This window comes from Ptiloglossa arizonensis, chromosome 3 (assembly GCF_051014685.1).
Source record: "Ptiloglossa arizonensis isolate GNS036 chromosome 3, iyPtiAriz1_principal, whole genome shotgun sequence".
NCBI classification, from domain to species: domain Eukaryota; kingdom Metazoa; phylum Arthropoda; class Insecta; order Hymenoptera; family Colletidae; genus Ptiloglossa; species Ptiloglossa arizonensis.
This window is the reverse complement of record NC_135050.1, coordinates 10,465,909-10,481,504: the sequence shown is the minus strand read 5'-3', so window position 1 is coordinate 10,481,504 and position 15,596 is coordinate 10,465,909. Positions and strand designations below refer to the sequence as shown.

The 15,596-nt window shown below is 38.8% G+C and overlaps 2 protein-coding genes across 2 annotated transcripts in view; one reads left to right on the top strand and one right to left on the bottom strand.

Moving 5' to 3' along the window:
- Positions 1–15,596, bottom strand: part of LOC143144910 (alkaline phosphatase) — a 422,761-nt gene that overhangs the window by 144,133 nt on the left and 263,032 nt on the right. The window lies entirely within an intron of this gene.
- The window catches only part of LOC143144531 (caspase-1-like), a 79,497-nt gene that overhangs the window by 15,425 nt on the left and 48,476 nt on the right, over positions 1–15,596 (top strand). Inside the window, exon 2 of the mRNA XM_076307035.1 lies at positions 2,389–2,642. Coding sequence (XP_076163150.1) covers positions 2,389–2,642 — 254 coding nt within the window. The remainder of the gene's footprint in view (positions 1–2,388; positions 2,643–15,596) is intronic.

Sequence of the window (15,596 nt, the reverse complement as noted above, 5' to 3'; positions counted from 1 at the left end):
ATTGGATACTAGTCAAACATTGATCCCCTATTCTATGAATTTTACCTTGTTTTTCAAAGATTGTAAAAGAAATGATTTCTCAGCTGTTTATTCGGTTCGTGAATTAATGCTTCGAAACTTTTATACTTTTTGAGAACAAGATACGTGTATATTAATATATAAAAGTACACTGGTAAATAATATATAAAAATAGATTATTGTATATATGTAAGTATCGCTCGAAACTGCTTTTTCAGTTTTGCTATTTAAAGAAATCAAACAGTTGGTCGATATTATCAAATGGTGGTATGCCGATGAGATTTGAAAACAATTCCTTTTCGAACGGAAATACAAATGTACGTTACATTTTCCACACTTCACTCTGGACGTTTCGAGACATTTATTGGCTCGTAGCGGTCTTTGTTTGCAACCCACATCGGCAAAAATGCGAATTGATCGGTCCGAGCGTACTTCTTGCATCTCGATTCGATACATCTTAACATCGTGCGCAATTTTCTCGGTGAATTTTACAGAGATGTTCTTTTGTTGCATTCCCGATCAGGCACATTGCGCAATAGAGGATTAAAGGATTGAAATGTCGCAATTTCGAAAAGTACAACGTGCAAAATTTGTACGACAGTAACACTTTAAAAAGGCATCTTACGAACGTATATTTACCGTAACTGTTTTACTTAAAATCACAATTTTTATCCATCCCCAAGCTAATACTCCTTGGATGCCATTCGCGTGTAAAGTTCACGATTACAATTACAATAAACTTTGACTTCTTTTTCGGTAACTGGAATATTTTACAATCCGTTGCTGTAATTCCTACAACCAAATTGCGAATTTACTTACTATTTTTATCAACTTTTGATGAAAGTAATTTCAACCTTTGTATAAATATGTTGCAAATATTGAGAGTCTCCCTACTACACGTTTCTAACAGTTTAATCAAAGTTCTCGGTCCGACCAAGCACACATACCAACCAATATTGCGCATAATTCCCGTACCCTGTACAAAAGGTTCGACTTTCATATCCCTGATATCATTTGATAAAATAAAGTATTACGCAATAATAAGATTTTTCACGAAAGAGGGCAGTACGTAAAGTTAAAATTAAACGTTTCTACATTGTTCACGATGATTCTTCACCTCGATGTTCAACGATAAGACATTCTGGTAAGTTTTCATGGTGTGGTTTTAAATAAATCACAACTTACTTGGATACTACTTAATTTTGATAGGTTTTGTATAGCACGTGTTTATCGTATTATACATTCTTATGAACTAATGACTCATACCGCACGTTCACTCGTCGTTCATCCTTAAACGCACTCACTCACACTTTCATGTATGTTACAGTTGATTGTATGTAACAGTATTATTTCACACACTCGAATAAAACGAGAGCCGGATGGCTACCGTGTATTTTTTCTTCCACCGAAAAAAAGCAACGAATCGATCGCGACAAAGAGTATGCAGTTTCGTAAAAGTTACCGCACTAAAATTTTAGAGTCGATTGTGACCATCGACGAAACAATAGCCCTTTAACTGCGAATATTACGCTAACTCGCTACGATAACTGCGTCTATTTCAAAGAAAAAGAACGAGAAACTCACCGAAAGTTCGTGACCCTTTTCTGACAATGCATCGGTTCGCATGGTTCTCGTTGCGAAGGTAACGGTAAAAATATGCGGCTTTATCGAGCTGAATCGCTCTTACAGTCGAGATTCATTCGCAGAACGAATACTATCTATTTTGAAAATTGGAATCCAGTAATAGTGGTAAAAAACTTCCAGCTGACAAAGAGGTAAAACCTACCGCACCAAAGGATTTCGAGGACAAAGAAATATAACGGTTTTTTATCGGTACGAAAGTATTAACCTCGCGTTACGAGAAGAGAATGATACGAAGGAAGACCGCGCTGGAAAATAACGAACGATTTTTCATTCTGTAAACGACATTGGTCGGACCGAAAACCCTTGGAATGAACTATTGTAAATGTCCCAATTACTGCCACTTTAAACTTATCGCGTAACTCTGTTCGATTATTTTAAATATTTCATCTAAAAATCGTTTCAAATCGGAGCATAGTATTGCTCAACGATCACCCACATCTGGGTCCAAACGGACCCCTCAATTGACACCGCACAAATATTTCGAATAAAATTCTATTATTTTGTCGTACCTTTCTTAATTTCTAAGGAAAGATCTACTAACGGTAGTATTGAGAATTATAAACGTCTCCCTTTGGGCCCGACAAGACCCACACATGGTGCAGAATCTTCTATTCGTTTCCTATCACGAAGAAATAAAGTAATCTGTGGCCAGACGCTACCATTTCTGCCAATTAAAAACCGTTCGTAAGTATGACTCGTTCATTTGAATGTGGTATTTGTTTTTAGGGAGGACAACGAGTCCCCGAACTTGGGAATTGCCGAAAGTTCGGTATCGAAAAATGCTGAAACATACGACATGGCTCACAAGAATAGGGGTGTCGCAATGATCATCAACCATATCAATTTTAAAAAACAAAAACGAAGGGGAGCCGCGGAAAAGGATTGCAAGGATCTCGTCGAAACATTTGAGCGTCTTGATTTCGAAGTGCGAGTAATCGTCGATCCGTCTGTGAATGAAATTACAACAACGTTGCACAAACGTAAGTATGCATTACTTGTATTCGATCGAGGTATCTCATTTGATACGTGGAAAATCTAGAATATTGATCAACGAAGCGAAAAAATTAAATTTCGTGCAATATTTCTTAGAAATACATACCTATACGCAAATAATAGTTAGGGACGTATCTCTGTGTACAAAGGAAAACTTGGAAAAACAAATGTTTTGGTAAAAGCACAAATTTAACTAAAGTGGTAACGAAACGATTTTTCTTCGAATATAATTTTAGATATATTTCTTGAAAATATGAATTTCTGGTATGTCGCTATATATTTACACAATTTGAATATTCTAGTATTTCGATCTAAAAGCTCCTCTCTCTATATATATCTATCATTGTCTCCGTAACCGAACAATTATACTTTTATTCTTCAAACAAACACCATAGACAAATTATCGAACACCTTTTCCTTTGTAATGTAAATTACCTTATGGCTGTTCAATTCGTGTTGTTCGTCCGGTAAAACGATTTAATGGCTCAGAAAACTAATTGTGTACACTTACGGAATTCCACGAGAACAATTCGCAAAATTATAACGATCTTCGCCGAATTGTTTCAACTTGGAAATATTTGTTCGACGTAGTTAGCGTGGATTTCGCGCGACGAGTGACGCGATTTCGAACGCGTAACACGTTCTCCGCGTATCCCGTTGTCAGTTTTTAATCATTTTTCCGGTTCATTCGTTAAACAACGCGCAATTCGCGAAAACGGCCGTAGACGAACAATACGGGTAATCATTTATTCCGACCGTTTTTGCGCAACGAGTCCGGTTTCCATTATCCGAGTAACCCCGCTTTGATGCAATTTGAGTCAAAAGCTCGAAAACACGATTTCGCGTCTTGACTGATGAATGGAAGTATCGTTAAATTCGCGAAACGGTACAAAGAGAATAACGATCGGTCGGAATTACCTAATGAACGGTAAGCGAATAATTAAGGGCGGGGTAATTGTTCGGGAAATTTGCGCAACATGAATTATTTTTAAGGTTAAAAGGATGTGCGGGCGCGCAAGATTGAAAGTAATTAACGCGCGGAAAATTAGGAACGTTTGTGTTCGCATGCAGGCCCGCTTATGAAATACTTCCTGTAATTAAATTTCAAAATCAAAGGAAAAGCGCGCGTTATTGAATACAGTAGGCCATTTTCTTCGGTGGTTGATCGTCAGTTTTCGGTAGATAATTACCATGACCTACCGTTCGAGACCTAGATCGATTTAATTAGATTCGAAGCTTCTTAAATCCGTGTCTCGAGAGTAGAGGCAATTTTAATAATTCGATCGACTGTTACGTAACGAATGAAAATTAAAAAGCGTTATCGGTGAATTACTTTGAACCTGTTTTCGAGAGTACGATGAACCACCACGGTTGCCGCTCGAGATTATCCGTTTGGCAAAGCAGGTTAAGACGTAAGTTCCGTCTCTTATAGAGAGTTTTGGGACCTCGTGATTATCTCCGAGACATTCGCAATTTTAACTTCAACTCCTAAGATACCTTAACGCTGCTTTCTTCGTGAATATCCCTTTGAGTTACAATGGCAGTTAGGGACGTGGAATGATCCAACGAATCTGCAATTAGGTCTTTCGGATGCACACGTCTCGAGAGAACCTGTTCCGTTAAACGATCGGGTATGCGTAACAGAGTTCAATTTAAGAATTGCAATTAGGGGATGAAATCTCGAGTATAAGATTACGACACGTCACTGTATTCGTCAACTATATACTTGGATCAATTATTGTATATCATAATGAAGCACTGAACGAGATGACAATAAAATGAAATTCACAATGAATATCATCGACTATTAACAACTATTTATATGACTTTTTCTCTTGTCAAGTCCTAATTAGTTTCCACCTCGGATAGCTAGCTCGATTTCTCTCTATATTTGCATTTATCGACATTCGTTCTAATAGAAATTTGATCCAAAAGATAAATTTGATCCAAAGATACCGATTACAATTCCTTAAGAACATTTAACTACTCGCGTACGATTGAAAATGTGGAAAATGGTCAACATTCGACAACAATCCTCTATAAATAATTCTAAAAATCGTGAACGATTAACGAGAATAGTATCCTTCTATATGGATAATAATCTATACACACGCACACAAATACGCACACTCTCACAGCGTGGCTCGCCAAAGTGTTGCACCTGCAGCTCCGCGATAGCTTGCATTATTCAACGCCGTCTTCAGCCGTGTCTTGAACACAAATTATCGTGAAAACAGAGAACTACTTTCCAGCGAGTAGGTTCGGAACATATTCGTCGGCAGCTCGGTACGCGGTGTTCTTAAATTCCCCGGGCGTAGCGAAGTGGGCGACATGCCCATAAAATCCGCATGCCACGAGTCCGGCAAATCGCGGCCAAACTGTTCGTAAACGGAACAGAAACGGAACGGTGGCTGTCACCGTATAAACGTCACGTTGACCATTTCGGTTGAATTTTTCCTTCTAATATTCGTCCATTCAAATATTGACACAATAGCCGCCGTCGCGACACTGCCGGACACACATTTATCAAACGCTTTTGTCAACGTCGGACAAAGATGTTCTTACCTTGTCGCGGGAAACTCGAAGCTCGTAAATCGTAAGCTCCTAAACCACCCGCGGTAACACGTAACAATCGTGCCACCTGGGCGTTTCGTTTAAAAAGCCTCTCGATGGTGTTGTCGCGACGCTGAATTTTAATGACCGCGACACGTTCCTCGCGATACTCGTGTTCCCGGATATTTCTTTCCGTTAACGTCACGGATCGCTCGCAAGTGAGACAAAGAACGTCGCGACGATGTTGTTTCCTCTGATATATTTTTATCGCCGCGAACGTCGGCAGATGAAAGCGATTTTCGCGAAACTCGCGGCACTGTTCACCGAATTTAAAAGCGTACGCTCGTTGACGCGCGAAGCGTGTGTTCGATCATGTTACGGAATAACCCGAAAAAAATCGAAATATTTCCCGGTATTAAGCACGATACGAAAGGGTTACACCTACACGAGTTACGCACGTAGTAGGATCACTATTACGGGAATCACGAAAGATATCACGTAGACAGTGATATATCTTTGCTTTGAAATTTTTTAGTAATCTGTTCTTATACGAGTAATGGTAAACCTGTTCCTTCCTAGTTTGAGATATCGTATCGTATTTTCGGATAAAAGAATCGTTTAGCTCTTCGACGCGAGGGGGAGCTGTTGTTCTCCACTCTAATTCTCATTGGGGCATTAATTTGTTGTTTATTGTATCAATTGGAACATCTTTAGTGGAGTTGTTACGATGGTCCGTTTGTGAATTTACGGCTTCTCTTTCATTTCCTGGAATGTCTACGTGTCTCGGGATCCATATAAGTTCTATTTCGTTTCCTTTTCGAGAATTTTTTGATGGATTTCTTGAATTTGGAGAAGGATTTCGTTGTTCGATTAAATGCTTCTTAAAGCTGATATAGCACTTTTAAAGTTTGGTAGTACAACGGTGGGTGTGTATAAGTTTCCATATGCGATTTTGAAGATGTGGTTAATGGTAATTGCTTCTGCTGTAAAAATCGATGCGTTAGCTGCTAGTTTGATCGAGATGGTGGAGTTAGGTGTGACGACCGCGTATCCAGCTCACATTTCGGTCTTGAGTCCATTTGATTTTATCGCAACGCGGTCATTTCTCAATATTTCTTCTTCTCAATGGTAGTGTACCTTAGAAGAGTCGATATATTCATTTATTTATATATTCCATTGATTCAGAAACGCTCGTCTTGTCGATTGTACTCTTCAAATTTATTGGTAGGATAAAAGGAGTCGCACGGTACGTTCGATCAATTTTTCGCGCGATAATCAACGTTACAGGTGCAAGAGACGAATCTACGAAATGTTGAAATAATTTTATCTCGAACTCACACTTCCGATCGAACGTTTAGAGCGTTCGTAAATTAGAGTTTATTTACCATCGTAAATAATTAACTTTCTAAAGCTTTTTTAGTTAATTATAAACCAGATCGTGCACCAAGTATTTATAAAGTAGCAGTTCCTTTGAAGAAGTTTGGAGAAAGTTTACGAGCTTAAAATTATTTTTTCTTCTAACAGGGTACTGCGTTCTCGTTACCCTCAGATGGAGGTTCTCGAATGAAGTTTAACAACCTATAATGGAACGCGATTCAATGTCTTGGTATTAGCGGTCTTAAAACATCGGTGCATCAGAGTCCAACGAAGTTGGTAATTTCGAGGCTGAAACTTTATCGCGTGAAATTTTTTCAATTATTAATTTGAAAAAGCAACAAACGAAAAATGTGGATATTTATTATAGTTGCGCATCCGTGCTTCCAAAGCTCCGATATATAAATGTTTGGCTAGATCGGTAGATTAGGTGAGCAATATTTCTCTCTTTTCGATATTTCGTATACTTTCGAACGAATCGTACGAAATAAATTTGGTATACGACCTCGCAGACACGCGCGCGTATCGATAAAATCAATTTTGTAATTTTGCTTCTTGTAAATTCGCATTCTTGTAATCTAGACTTACGCGTAGGTGTTTAAACAAATTTTACCGCATTTTCTGCCCAGCTTCCACGACCCAATAATTATGTCCAAGTTCCAATCTCCGCAGTGCGTTGAATCGATGGTATTTCAGGATTCTAACAAGAATCTCATTTAGACTATAATGAGAAAACAATACCGTTCATAGAGTAGCTAACAAGGTGAATTTAATATCTGACGATCGACGTGGTATTTGTTTATGTTATTCGTACTTGGATATCGGTACAAGTATAATTGTTGTACGGTAATAATATCTACATTATTGGTGGAACTGGATATCAATGTACCAATATAATCATATTTTCAACGAAAATCATCGATGTTGAACACGACTCGTATTTCAATACGTTTAAGTACGTCGTTTATATCAAATCCATAATTTTGCGATATAAATACCGGCAAAATTTAATGTAATAAATTCTTATAATATGGACGATTTTCCGCTAAAATGAAATTCAAACTTCAAGGAGGTCCTCGAAACGTAAAATACATTTTTCCGATTATTCAATTCGACGCTGTAGTAAGTTACTCACACGGAAAGTATCTAGTTCGTTGTCGATCGTTTCGAAAACAACGAACGGGTAGTTCTACCGCATAAACTCAATGCTCTTTCTGTAAAGAGTATGTGTCTTCAATTTTTACCCACCTTGCAATCTACAAATTTCAAATAAAATTGGCGGGAGGGAATTCGCGAACTGTTCTTCTTAGAGCACACCCCATACTTGCACGAAGTTTTCTTGGTATTTCGTACAACCGAATCCACTCTGTTCCGCTTCACTTTCTCGCTTCTGTCGCTACGTACAAATTTCGAGTAAAAACTCTCCTTACGTGTATGACAAAGGGTCCTGGTTTGCACGAAGTTACCCCGTATTTTCCCCTAAATTCATCTTTATTCGAGTTCATTCTCTAGAAGAATTTTTTTATCGACTTTGCATATTTTACAATCTACTTTTAGAGAGGGAGAATTATAAGTGAAAGAAGGTAGTGTCGTACGGATCGTAAAAGGTAGATACGTAGAATCGCGTTACATCGATTGATAATTCAAAGTATCCGCAGAACAAAGATGGAGTTTCAATAATTAGCAGAATCAATTTACGAGGTTCAAAGAAGCGAATCTTTTCAGTCTACGTATAGAATAATTCGAATTTGACGACCTTCTAGCTAATTGATTTTTGCGTTAAATCGGATGATTTCGCATTTTGTGGAGGGAAGAGCCAAGTCTCGATGTATCGCGTCGATTGCAACACATCGTTGCCATCATTTTTGTTTCCGTACGACAGTATTTGAAACCTCACCTACATGCCAGGTGCACGTGTTTGCTTTCACCGAGGTACTTCGTACAATGTAGTTCTTCTATAAATTACGATGTCTTTGTGAAAAAAAATATACCGTCGCTCGGAGCACGATATAAACACACTGTATACGTGAAATTTTAGGAAGCTGTTGCGAGTAGCGTTCGAGTAAAAAATTCACAAGAGAAACGCTTCTTTTTCTTCCGCGTTATAGACCTTCTTGAGCCCCGTCTAGCTTTATCGTGTTCCTTTTTGGATCGTTATCTTCCCTCGATCGATAAATTCACATGCAGCACGACGAACGGTGTCCCGGGGAGAGTTTCAGGTTCCTTTGTTCGGCAAATTTTTATATGAAGCTCGAATACCGTCCAATAATCTTCACGGTGCTCTTTGTGCGGGATTCCGTTCGGGGTAAGGGTGAGAGGGGAGAGGGTGTCAGACGTCGCTGTCCCCTCAACAAGGTTGACCCGAAGCGGATAATGACGACGTCGTCGATGAATATGACTACGAGAAGTTGCACAAACATTTTACAATGAAACGAGCTCATTAAACGTCTACCTGGCTGCCGGCAAGAAAACCGGTTTTCTCTCTTAGGCGTAACTAGCTGAGACAATCGCGCGAAATATAGACGCGGCCGTGTACCCGAGCGGAAAGTCGGATGATCGCGGAACTTTATAATAAGCGAGGAAACTTTTCATATTCCCCCGGTCCGAATGCGTCAAGATATATCGCGTTCAGTTTATAACTGTTCTCCCCACCTTCTCTCTCGCTCTCCCCACTTTCCTCCTTCGCCACGCCCCGTTCCCCCTCCTCGACTTTATTTTTTCGTCGCGAACGTCTCTGAACGCGACTCGTTCAATTTCACCGCGCCCCGAGACGAGAACGGACAATTAAATTCCGCGAACAGTTTATAACGACTTAAATCGAAAATATTATTCAACCGGAAGTCCTGGTGATCCGAGGTAATCGAAACCGAGGACTTCGCGACCGAGGCGAGGGGTGCGCATGTTTTCTCCAAGGTTCACGGTGAGAGAATACTCGACAGGATGAATTTGAACACGAAATACGAATTCTAGGACAGCACGATCGTTTCGGACCAACCGACACGCTCCGTGTAGGCTAGACTTTCCAATTATCGCCACTCTAAGCTCGTCGCGTAACTTTGTTTAATTATTTTCAAAGTCATTTAACCTGAGAATTGTTCTCCATTGGAGCGCGACATTGCTCAACGTTTGTTTCATTTGTGAAAATTTGTTTAGATTTTCAATACGACGAATCGATCATCGATCAATTGAAAATGTACAAGGAAGTCCAATGTCCCAAAATTGCATTATAGGAGACCAATGAATACAAATAAAGTGCATTACGTCGATTGAAAATATCTAAATGTCCCCGTAAAGGGGATAAAGACTAATGGATCGTTATCGGATGAACTTGAAAAATAACTCTGAAGTTTCGAATTTTGCGAACGTACGACTATGTGCACTATTCTCGTCGTTTCGGTGCATCTCGCAATTCCACGAGATTTGTGGCGCTATTTCTCTTTCACCTTGCGTAGTTAAATGCATACCATTTTGCGCGTATATATATTTGCTACTTTATCGATATTGTGGTCATTTTGATCGGTGAAATTGACATTCAATTATTACGTCTCGTTGAAGATATCGGGAATTTTTGCCAGCCACTCGACACGTGCTCTGTAAACGGCCCGCAATTGAACATTTTTACCGATCGTTTCCATTTTATCGCACGCACAGTAAGCAGCACGGTGGGGAAACAAATGAAAAACTAACATACGCGCACAATTTATGGTGTGACACGTAGAACGACTAGGAGTTACAGTCGTAAAAGAAACAAATGGCTGCTCGAGGTCATTGAGGAGCTAGCTCGACTCTTGATTAATCCACCGCTACTCCGACGACTTCCGGTTTCTTTGTTTCGGTACCATTGATCGAAATGTGGAAAGTTTCACGAAAACGGACCCGAGTATAACACGGTGAAATTTTCACCGCCATTATCTCTTCGGCTCTTTCGCTTTCTTATGCAGGGTGTTTCCGAACTGGTGGCGCAACTCCAGAAGTGGCTGCATCGGTGCATATATAAGTAAAAAATGCAAGGTAGCAACCTTTTGCACGAAGTTTCGATTCCGAATAATTTTACGCTTACATTTGTCGATTAAGTATAGTCGCGTGCATTCGTCAATCGAATAAAATTTTATCTCAACAACATTTTGAATAGTCTTCGAATGAAATTTTATACGAACGATATTTCGAATAAAACTGTGTTCGAATAATATTTCGAATGAAATTTTATTCGTTATTCGTTATTTAAATAAAATATACCAAACTCTGTACTGTGGATTAGTTTTCGTCGCGCTCGTACTTATGAAAATTACAAAGGTCGTTGCTCGTTATCGTTCCCGATTCGAACCTTTGATTTTTATCGACCGAAGGAGAACATTATTTTTGCGTTTGAAAATTTAAAAAGAAAAAATAAACGCGAGGAAACGTTACCAAAATTGAAATATAGAGAGTACAAATATATCGGTAGAAAAACAGGAATCATTTTCAACCATTGTTACACCAGCAGAATAAATTCTTCGACAAAAAATGCTTTTACTTCGTTATTCACCTTTTACCAATCAATATAGATAAATGACCAAGTACAAAGTTTCGTAAGGAAAAATGTGATTCTATGTATTCGATTTATTTTTTCGTGTAAATTTACCCCTTTTCAAATTGTACAACCAGTTCGAAAACGACCGTTACATCGTGTACGCTAATTGGATGGTACTAAAAGCAAATGAGAAACAATAAAAGCAAACGAGATACAATTAACACCAGGGGAGATAACGGTGCGACAACTGCTCAGAGAAAAATCGTGACAATCTCAGTAATCATTGTACTAAGAAAGAGCTTGTCACGAATATTTAACGTATAACGAAACGAATAGATTAGGTTTGACATCGATCGAGCCACAACTCGTCTTTACGCCACTCTGTATAACGATGCTATTATACGATGCAATAAAAACATTATTATAATTGTTAGCTGCGATTTGAAATTCTTTTGGACTCGTAATTATAACGAGGACGACACGGAAGTGGCTTCTTTCGAGACTGTAGTCGAGATAAAGTCTTTTTTACTTTTGTGCAAATTAGAAGACACACGCTTTGTGCCTCTCAAAGTGAGAGATAAACTGACGCGACGTGAAAGTATGCTATCATGCGTGATTCACAGTAGAAAGATTTTCGTCAAAGGCGACAGATTTTATTCCAACCGTAAAATAAAAGGAAGGGAAAAACGATCGCTTAACCCATTCTCGAATTATCGTGGGAACGAGCAATTGATGATAAATCGAGATACACTTTTCGGGCAACAATTTCCAGAGTCCACCAAGAAGAAATCAAACAAACATTGACTATGAAAATTTACTCCGATCTCGTACAATGTTGCTCTTGCTCTCAAGTGAAAAGCTCGTATGAATGTATCGGAGTGTATTTACCGATGCTGCAACGTGCTGTGCAGTGCACGCGTGGGATTTTGGCACTCAAGCTGCCCCGACAGACAGCACACAACACACACGAGGCACACAGTATGAAAAGTAGCCACATTCGAGGTTATACGTGCGATGTTCTCCACTGGCCGTCGAAAATGTCAACAGCACATGGTCGACTGCGGTTGTACTTTATCTTAAATTCTTCGAGTAGGTTTCGAGGACACGGTGCTGGGTTCGTCTCGATGAAGCAAGCACGTAATTCCTACTCTTGCGTATATATATATACTTGTTACGTACTCTACGTAAGATTAATGCGCTACGTTTACAGAAACGCACATATCTAGTCGCGAATAAATTAATTTGCGAAGAGGTCGAGAACTGGCGAATTTTAACCAAGATGCATTACTTCGCGGTGAACTGCAGTTGACTAGGAGATTGATCAAAGGTTATCTTCCTTCTGCTAACAAATTTAATTTTTTCCTACACTCTACGAATATGGAGTAATTTCATTGAATTTCTTTGGGTACCTTCTCGCGTGCCTTTTTTGTAGATATTAATCAATATGCCGTTGAAAAAGAGAAATAGGTTCGTTGAACTAAAGAGAACTTGCGTTCTTATGGGACACCGAATCCATGAATCCAAATGGTCCAATATCCCAATGCCTTAAAGTATGGTCTGAAAGAGAATGTGTATAGACGAAATGAATGAAAGAATCCGGGGGATAAATTACAATATAATATACAGTAGAAATAACTTTATATTATACTATAATAGGTGGTTCGATAAGTTTTATCGAGCGATAAAACTGTACTGTTCTGTAAGTTCCATCGAACGACAAAACTTATCGAACAATCTAGTATAATACTTTACACGACCATTTATTTTAATAAGATGCTTGTATCGTGTAATAAGACAACGACTAGAGAATTGCACTGGGACCAGAATCGGAGTCTACATACAGCGATTTAAGTGAATAAATTCAATTTGAAGAAAAATCTCTCGACGACGTTCTTTTACAACGATCAGAACCGAAACGCGATCGATACGTTATTAAGGATAAGTTTCTTGAAATGTAATTTGCTTGTTTTCACTGATCATTGCAATCGGGCCGAGAATGTTCTTAAAAATGCCGACCAAAGAATTTGAATCGTTCCACGCGACCAATTGTGAGAAATTCATGGATTTCTAACCATCGAGGAGAATTTTCTGGAGATGTTTAAAAATCATTGGACATTATTGTTCAAGAATGGAACAAAGTGTGCTCTGTACTGCATATCGGAGCACAGTCAGTGCCAAAATTTGATGCATTTTGCGCAGCACATTGCAGCAGTGTAATTTTAGGCGTGCCCTTAAAACTTCCTTGCTTTATTACACGAACCGAACTTCTCCTTCTAACGTTTCGTAGCTAACATTGCCCTATGAAATTAAAGAATCGTCGTAAAATGGAGGAAAACTTGACCGCAAGTATTAAATTGTTCAAGGAGAATGATACGAAATGTTATGGAAAAATATGGAGATGTGGAAAAGTACTTGTAATATTACGTTACATAAGGTACTCGCGTAAGTTATGTTCACACGGAAATGAATACGTACAGAATGAATATGCATGATCATTTTAAAGATATATAACGCAATGAAATGAAAATATGGAAGCAGAGATCACTCGACTTACGGTACTTCTATGCAATGATATTATCTCGGTCGTTAATTATTGTTAAAGTTAGACGCAGCGAGTTTTATATTTGTTTCATTTATCGCAACGAAACTCCCGTTAAATATTAATCATTGCTGTACATACATTCGAAACTTTCTTCCGATCCGATTGTTATCGAAGTTAATATTCCTCTACAAGTTTCCTAGCCGGTATAATAATACAAAAATATTTTCGTAGACCCTATGGAAGAAGCTTGAAATGAATTTCATTTAAACGTAAATATAGCAAGAGTTGAGTAAAACATTTCGTTGTATTTTCGATGTTAGAAACTAAAACCGTCGCAGGGGGGAAGGGAGTCTTCTATTCGCATCAGTCGTGATGCAATTGACCCCGAATGAGAAACACGAAAAAGTTAGGTGCAACGATAAGTTCATAAATGCATCTCACTTTAGTTGGTTTTATTTCGTTCGCGTTCCTCGTCACGTGGTGAACTTTTACGCTTGCCTAATTCAGCCAATAGTGACAATATATCCGCTTAAGGGAGGACTTTATTTTTTTTCTTATTTTCTTAAAGTTTAAAGTACGTAGAATATTATGCCGAAAAGATTTTTCGAAATTCAAACATTTAGCAAAGTTGCAGCGATAAATAAACTCGTTTCACGTTTTTCTCAAAACTACGCATTCGATTTACTTCAAATTTTATAGAGATATTCTTCACAGAGCATTCCACAATGTGGCGTACGATTTTTTCAACATATCAATTACTTACATTTTTATAAACGTTTAAAGTCGTTTTATGGATAAAAATGATCGTTTCGTCTTCAAACTTCGACCGTTTCTACGATTATTAAAATTTTCAAAAAATCGTACGCTACATTTTAAATAATAGTCTCTAGTTTATGAATCAATTCCCGTACAATAATCGATGCGTATAATTTCCGTACGACGTGAATCAATACCCGTACAATCGATGCACCTGTAATAAATTCTTATCCATTGTACGCAAGAAAGGATAATAAGCACGTAAACATGGCAGTTTCGTAATTTCTTGATAAACGAATCGCGTAAAAAGTGCTGAGGGATTAAGTTTAATCGCGGCTCAAGTCGACTCGAAGCGAAATAAATAAAGCTGCGCGACGATTCACAAAAGGGGTTTACGTTTCAACATTTCGTTTTTCATACACGTTCTAATAAATCTTTCGTTTGAGCGGCAACCGGGAATTCATTACACCCGCAATATTTTTAACCGACGCCCCGTGGAATCGATAATTCTCGTCTCTTTTCCACGGGTCGGCGTACGCCGAACCTGTCATTTTTTAATCTGTTCGCCCACCCACCTTTCCCTCCGCACCATTGCGTAAAGTCGACCAGATAAACACTATTATTTTTTTTCTCCCGTTCCGATGCAGCGACAACATCAACAGCAGCACGCGTATCGTCGTTTCCGGACTCGATATCGTGGACAAAATACAAGCGTACACGCGACTTTTATTTGCACAGTAAACAGTGTTCCCTCGGACCCACGATGAAAACAGGTCCGCGCGAGGCGAACGGTTAAATATTTTCGGGGAACGGCGCAATTTGCCCACGACGTCTTTAATTTACTCGAAAAATACGGCCAGGATTGATCAACGAGACCAACCCCGATCGTGGTGGTTCAACAATTCGGTTGCAAATATCGTTTAAAGTCGTTCGCGCGAAAATCTACTGCCGCCAGTTCCCGAGATAAAATTCCGCACAATTCCATTCTTCTTTCCCGAGGCTATTTAAGACCAAAGGCGACACTTTTATAACAAAAGCTTCCGCATTTGTGCGCAATATTTAACGGTTCTTTTTTCGAGTTTGAACGCGAAAAGTGAAACGTTTCGTTCGAAAACGTTCGTCTGTCCTTCGAGTCTTCGAAATGTCTCAATTTGCAAGGGAATTACGCAAACCGTGCGATGTATCTTTAAAATTTCAGAACGTAGA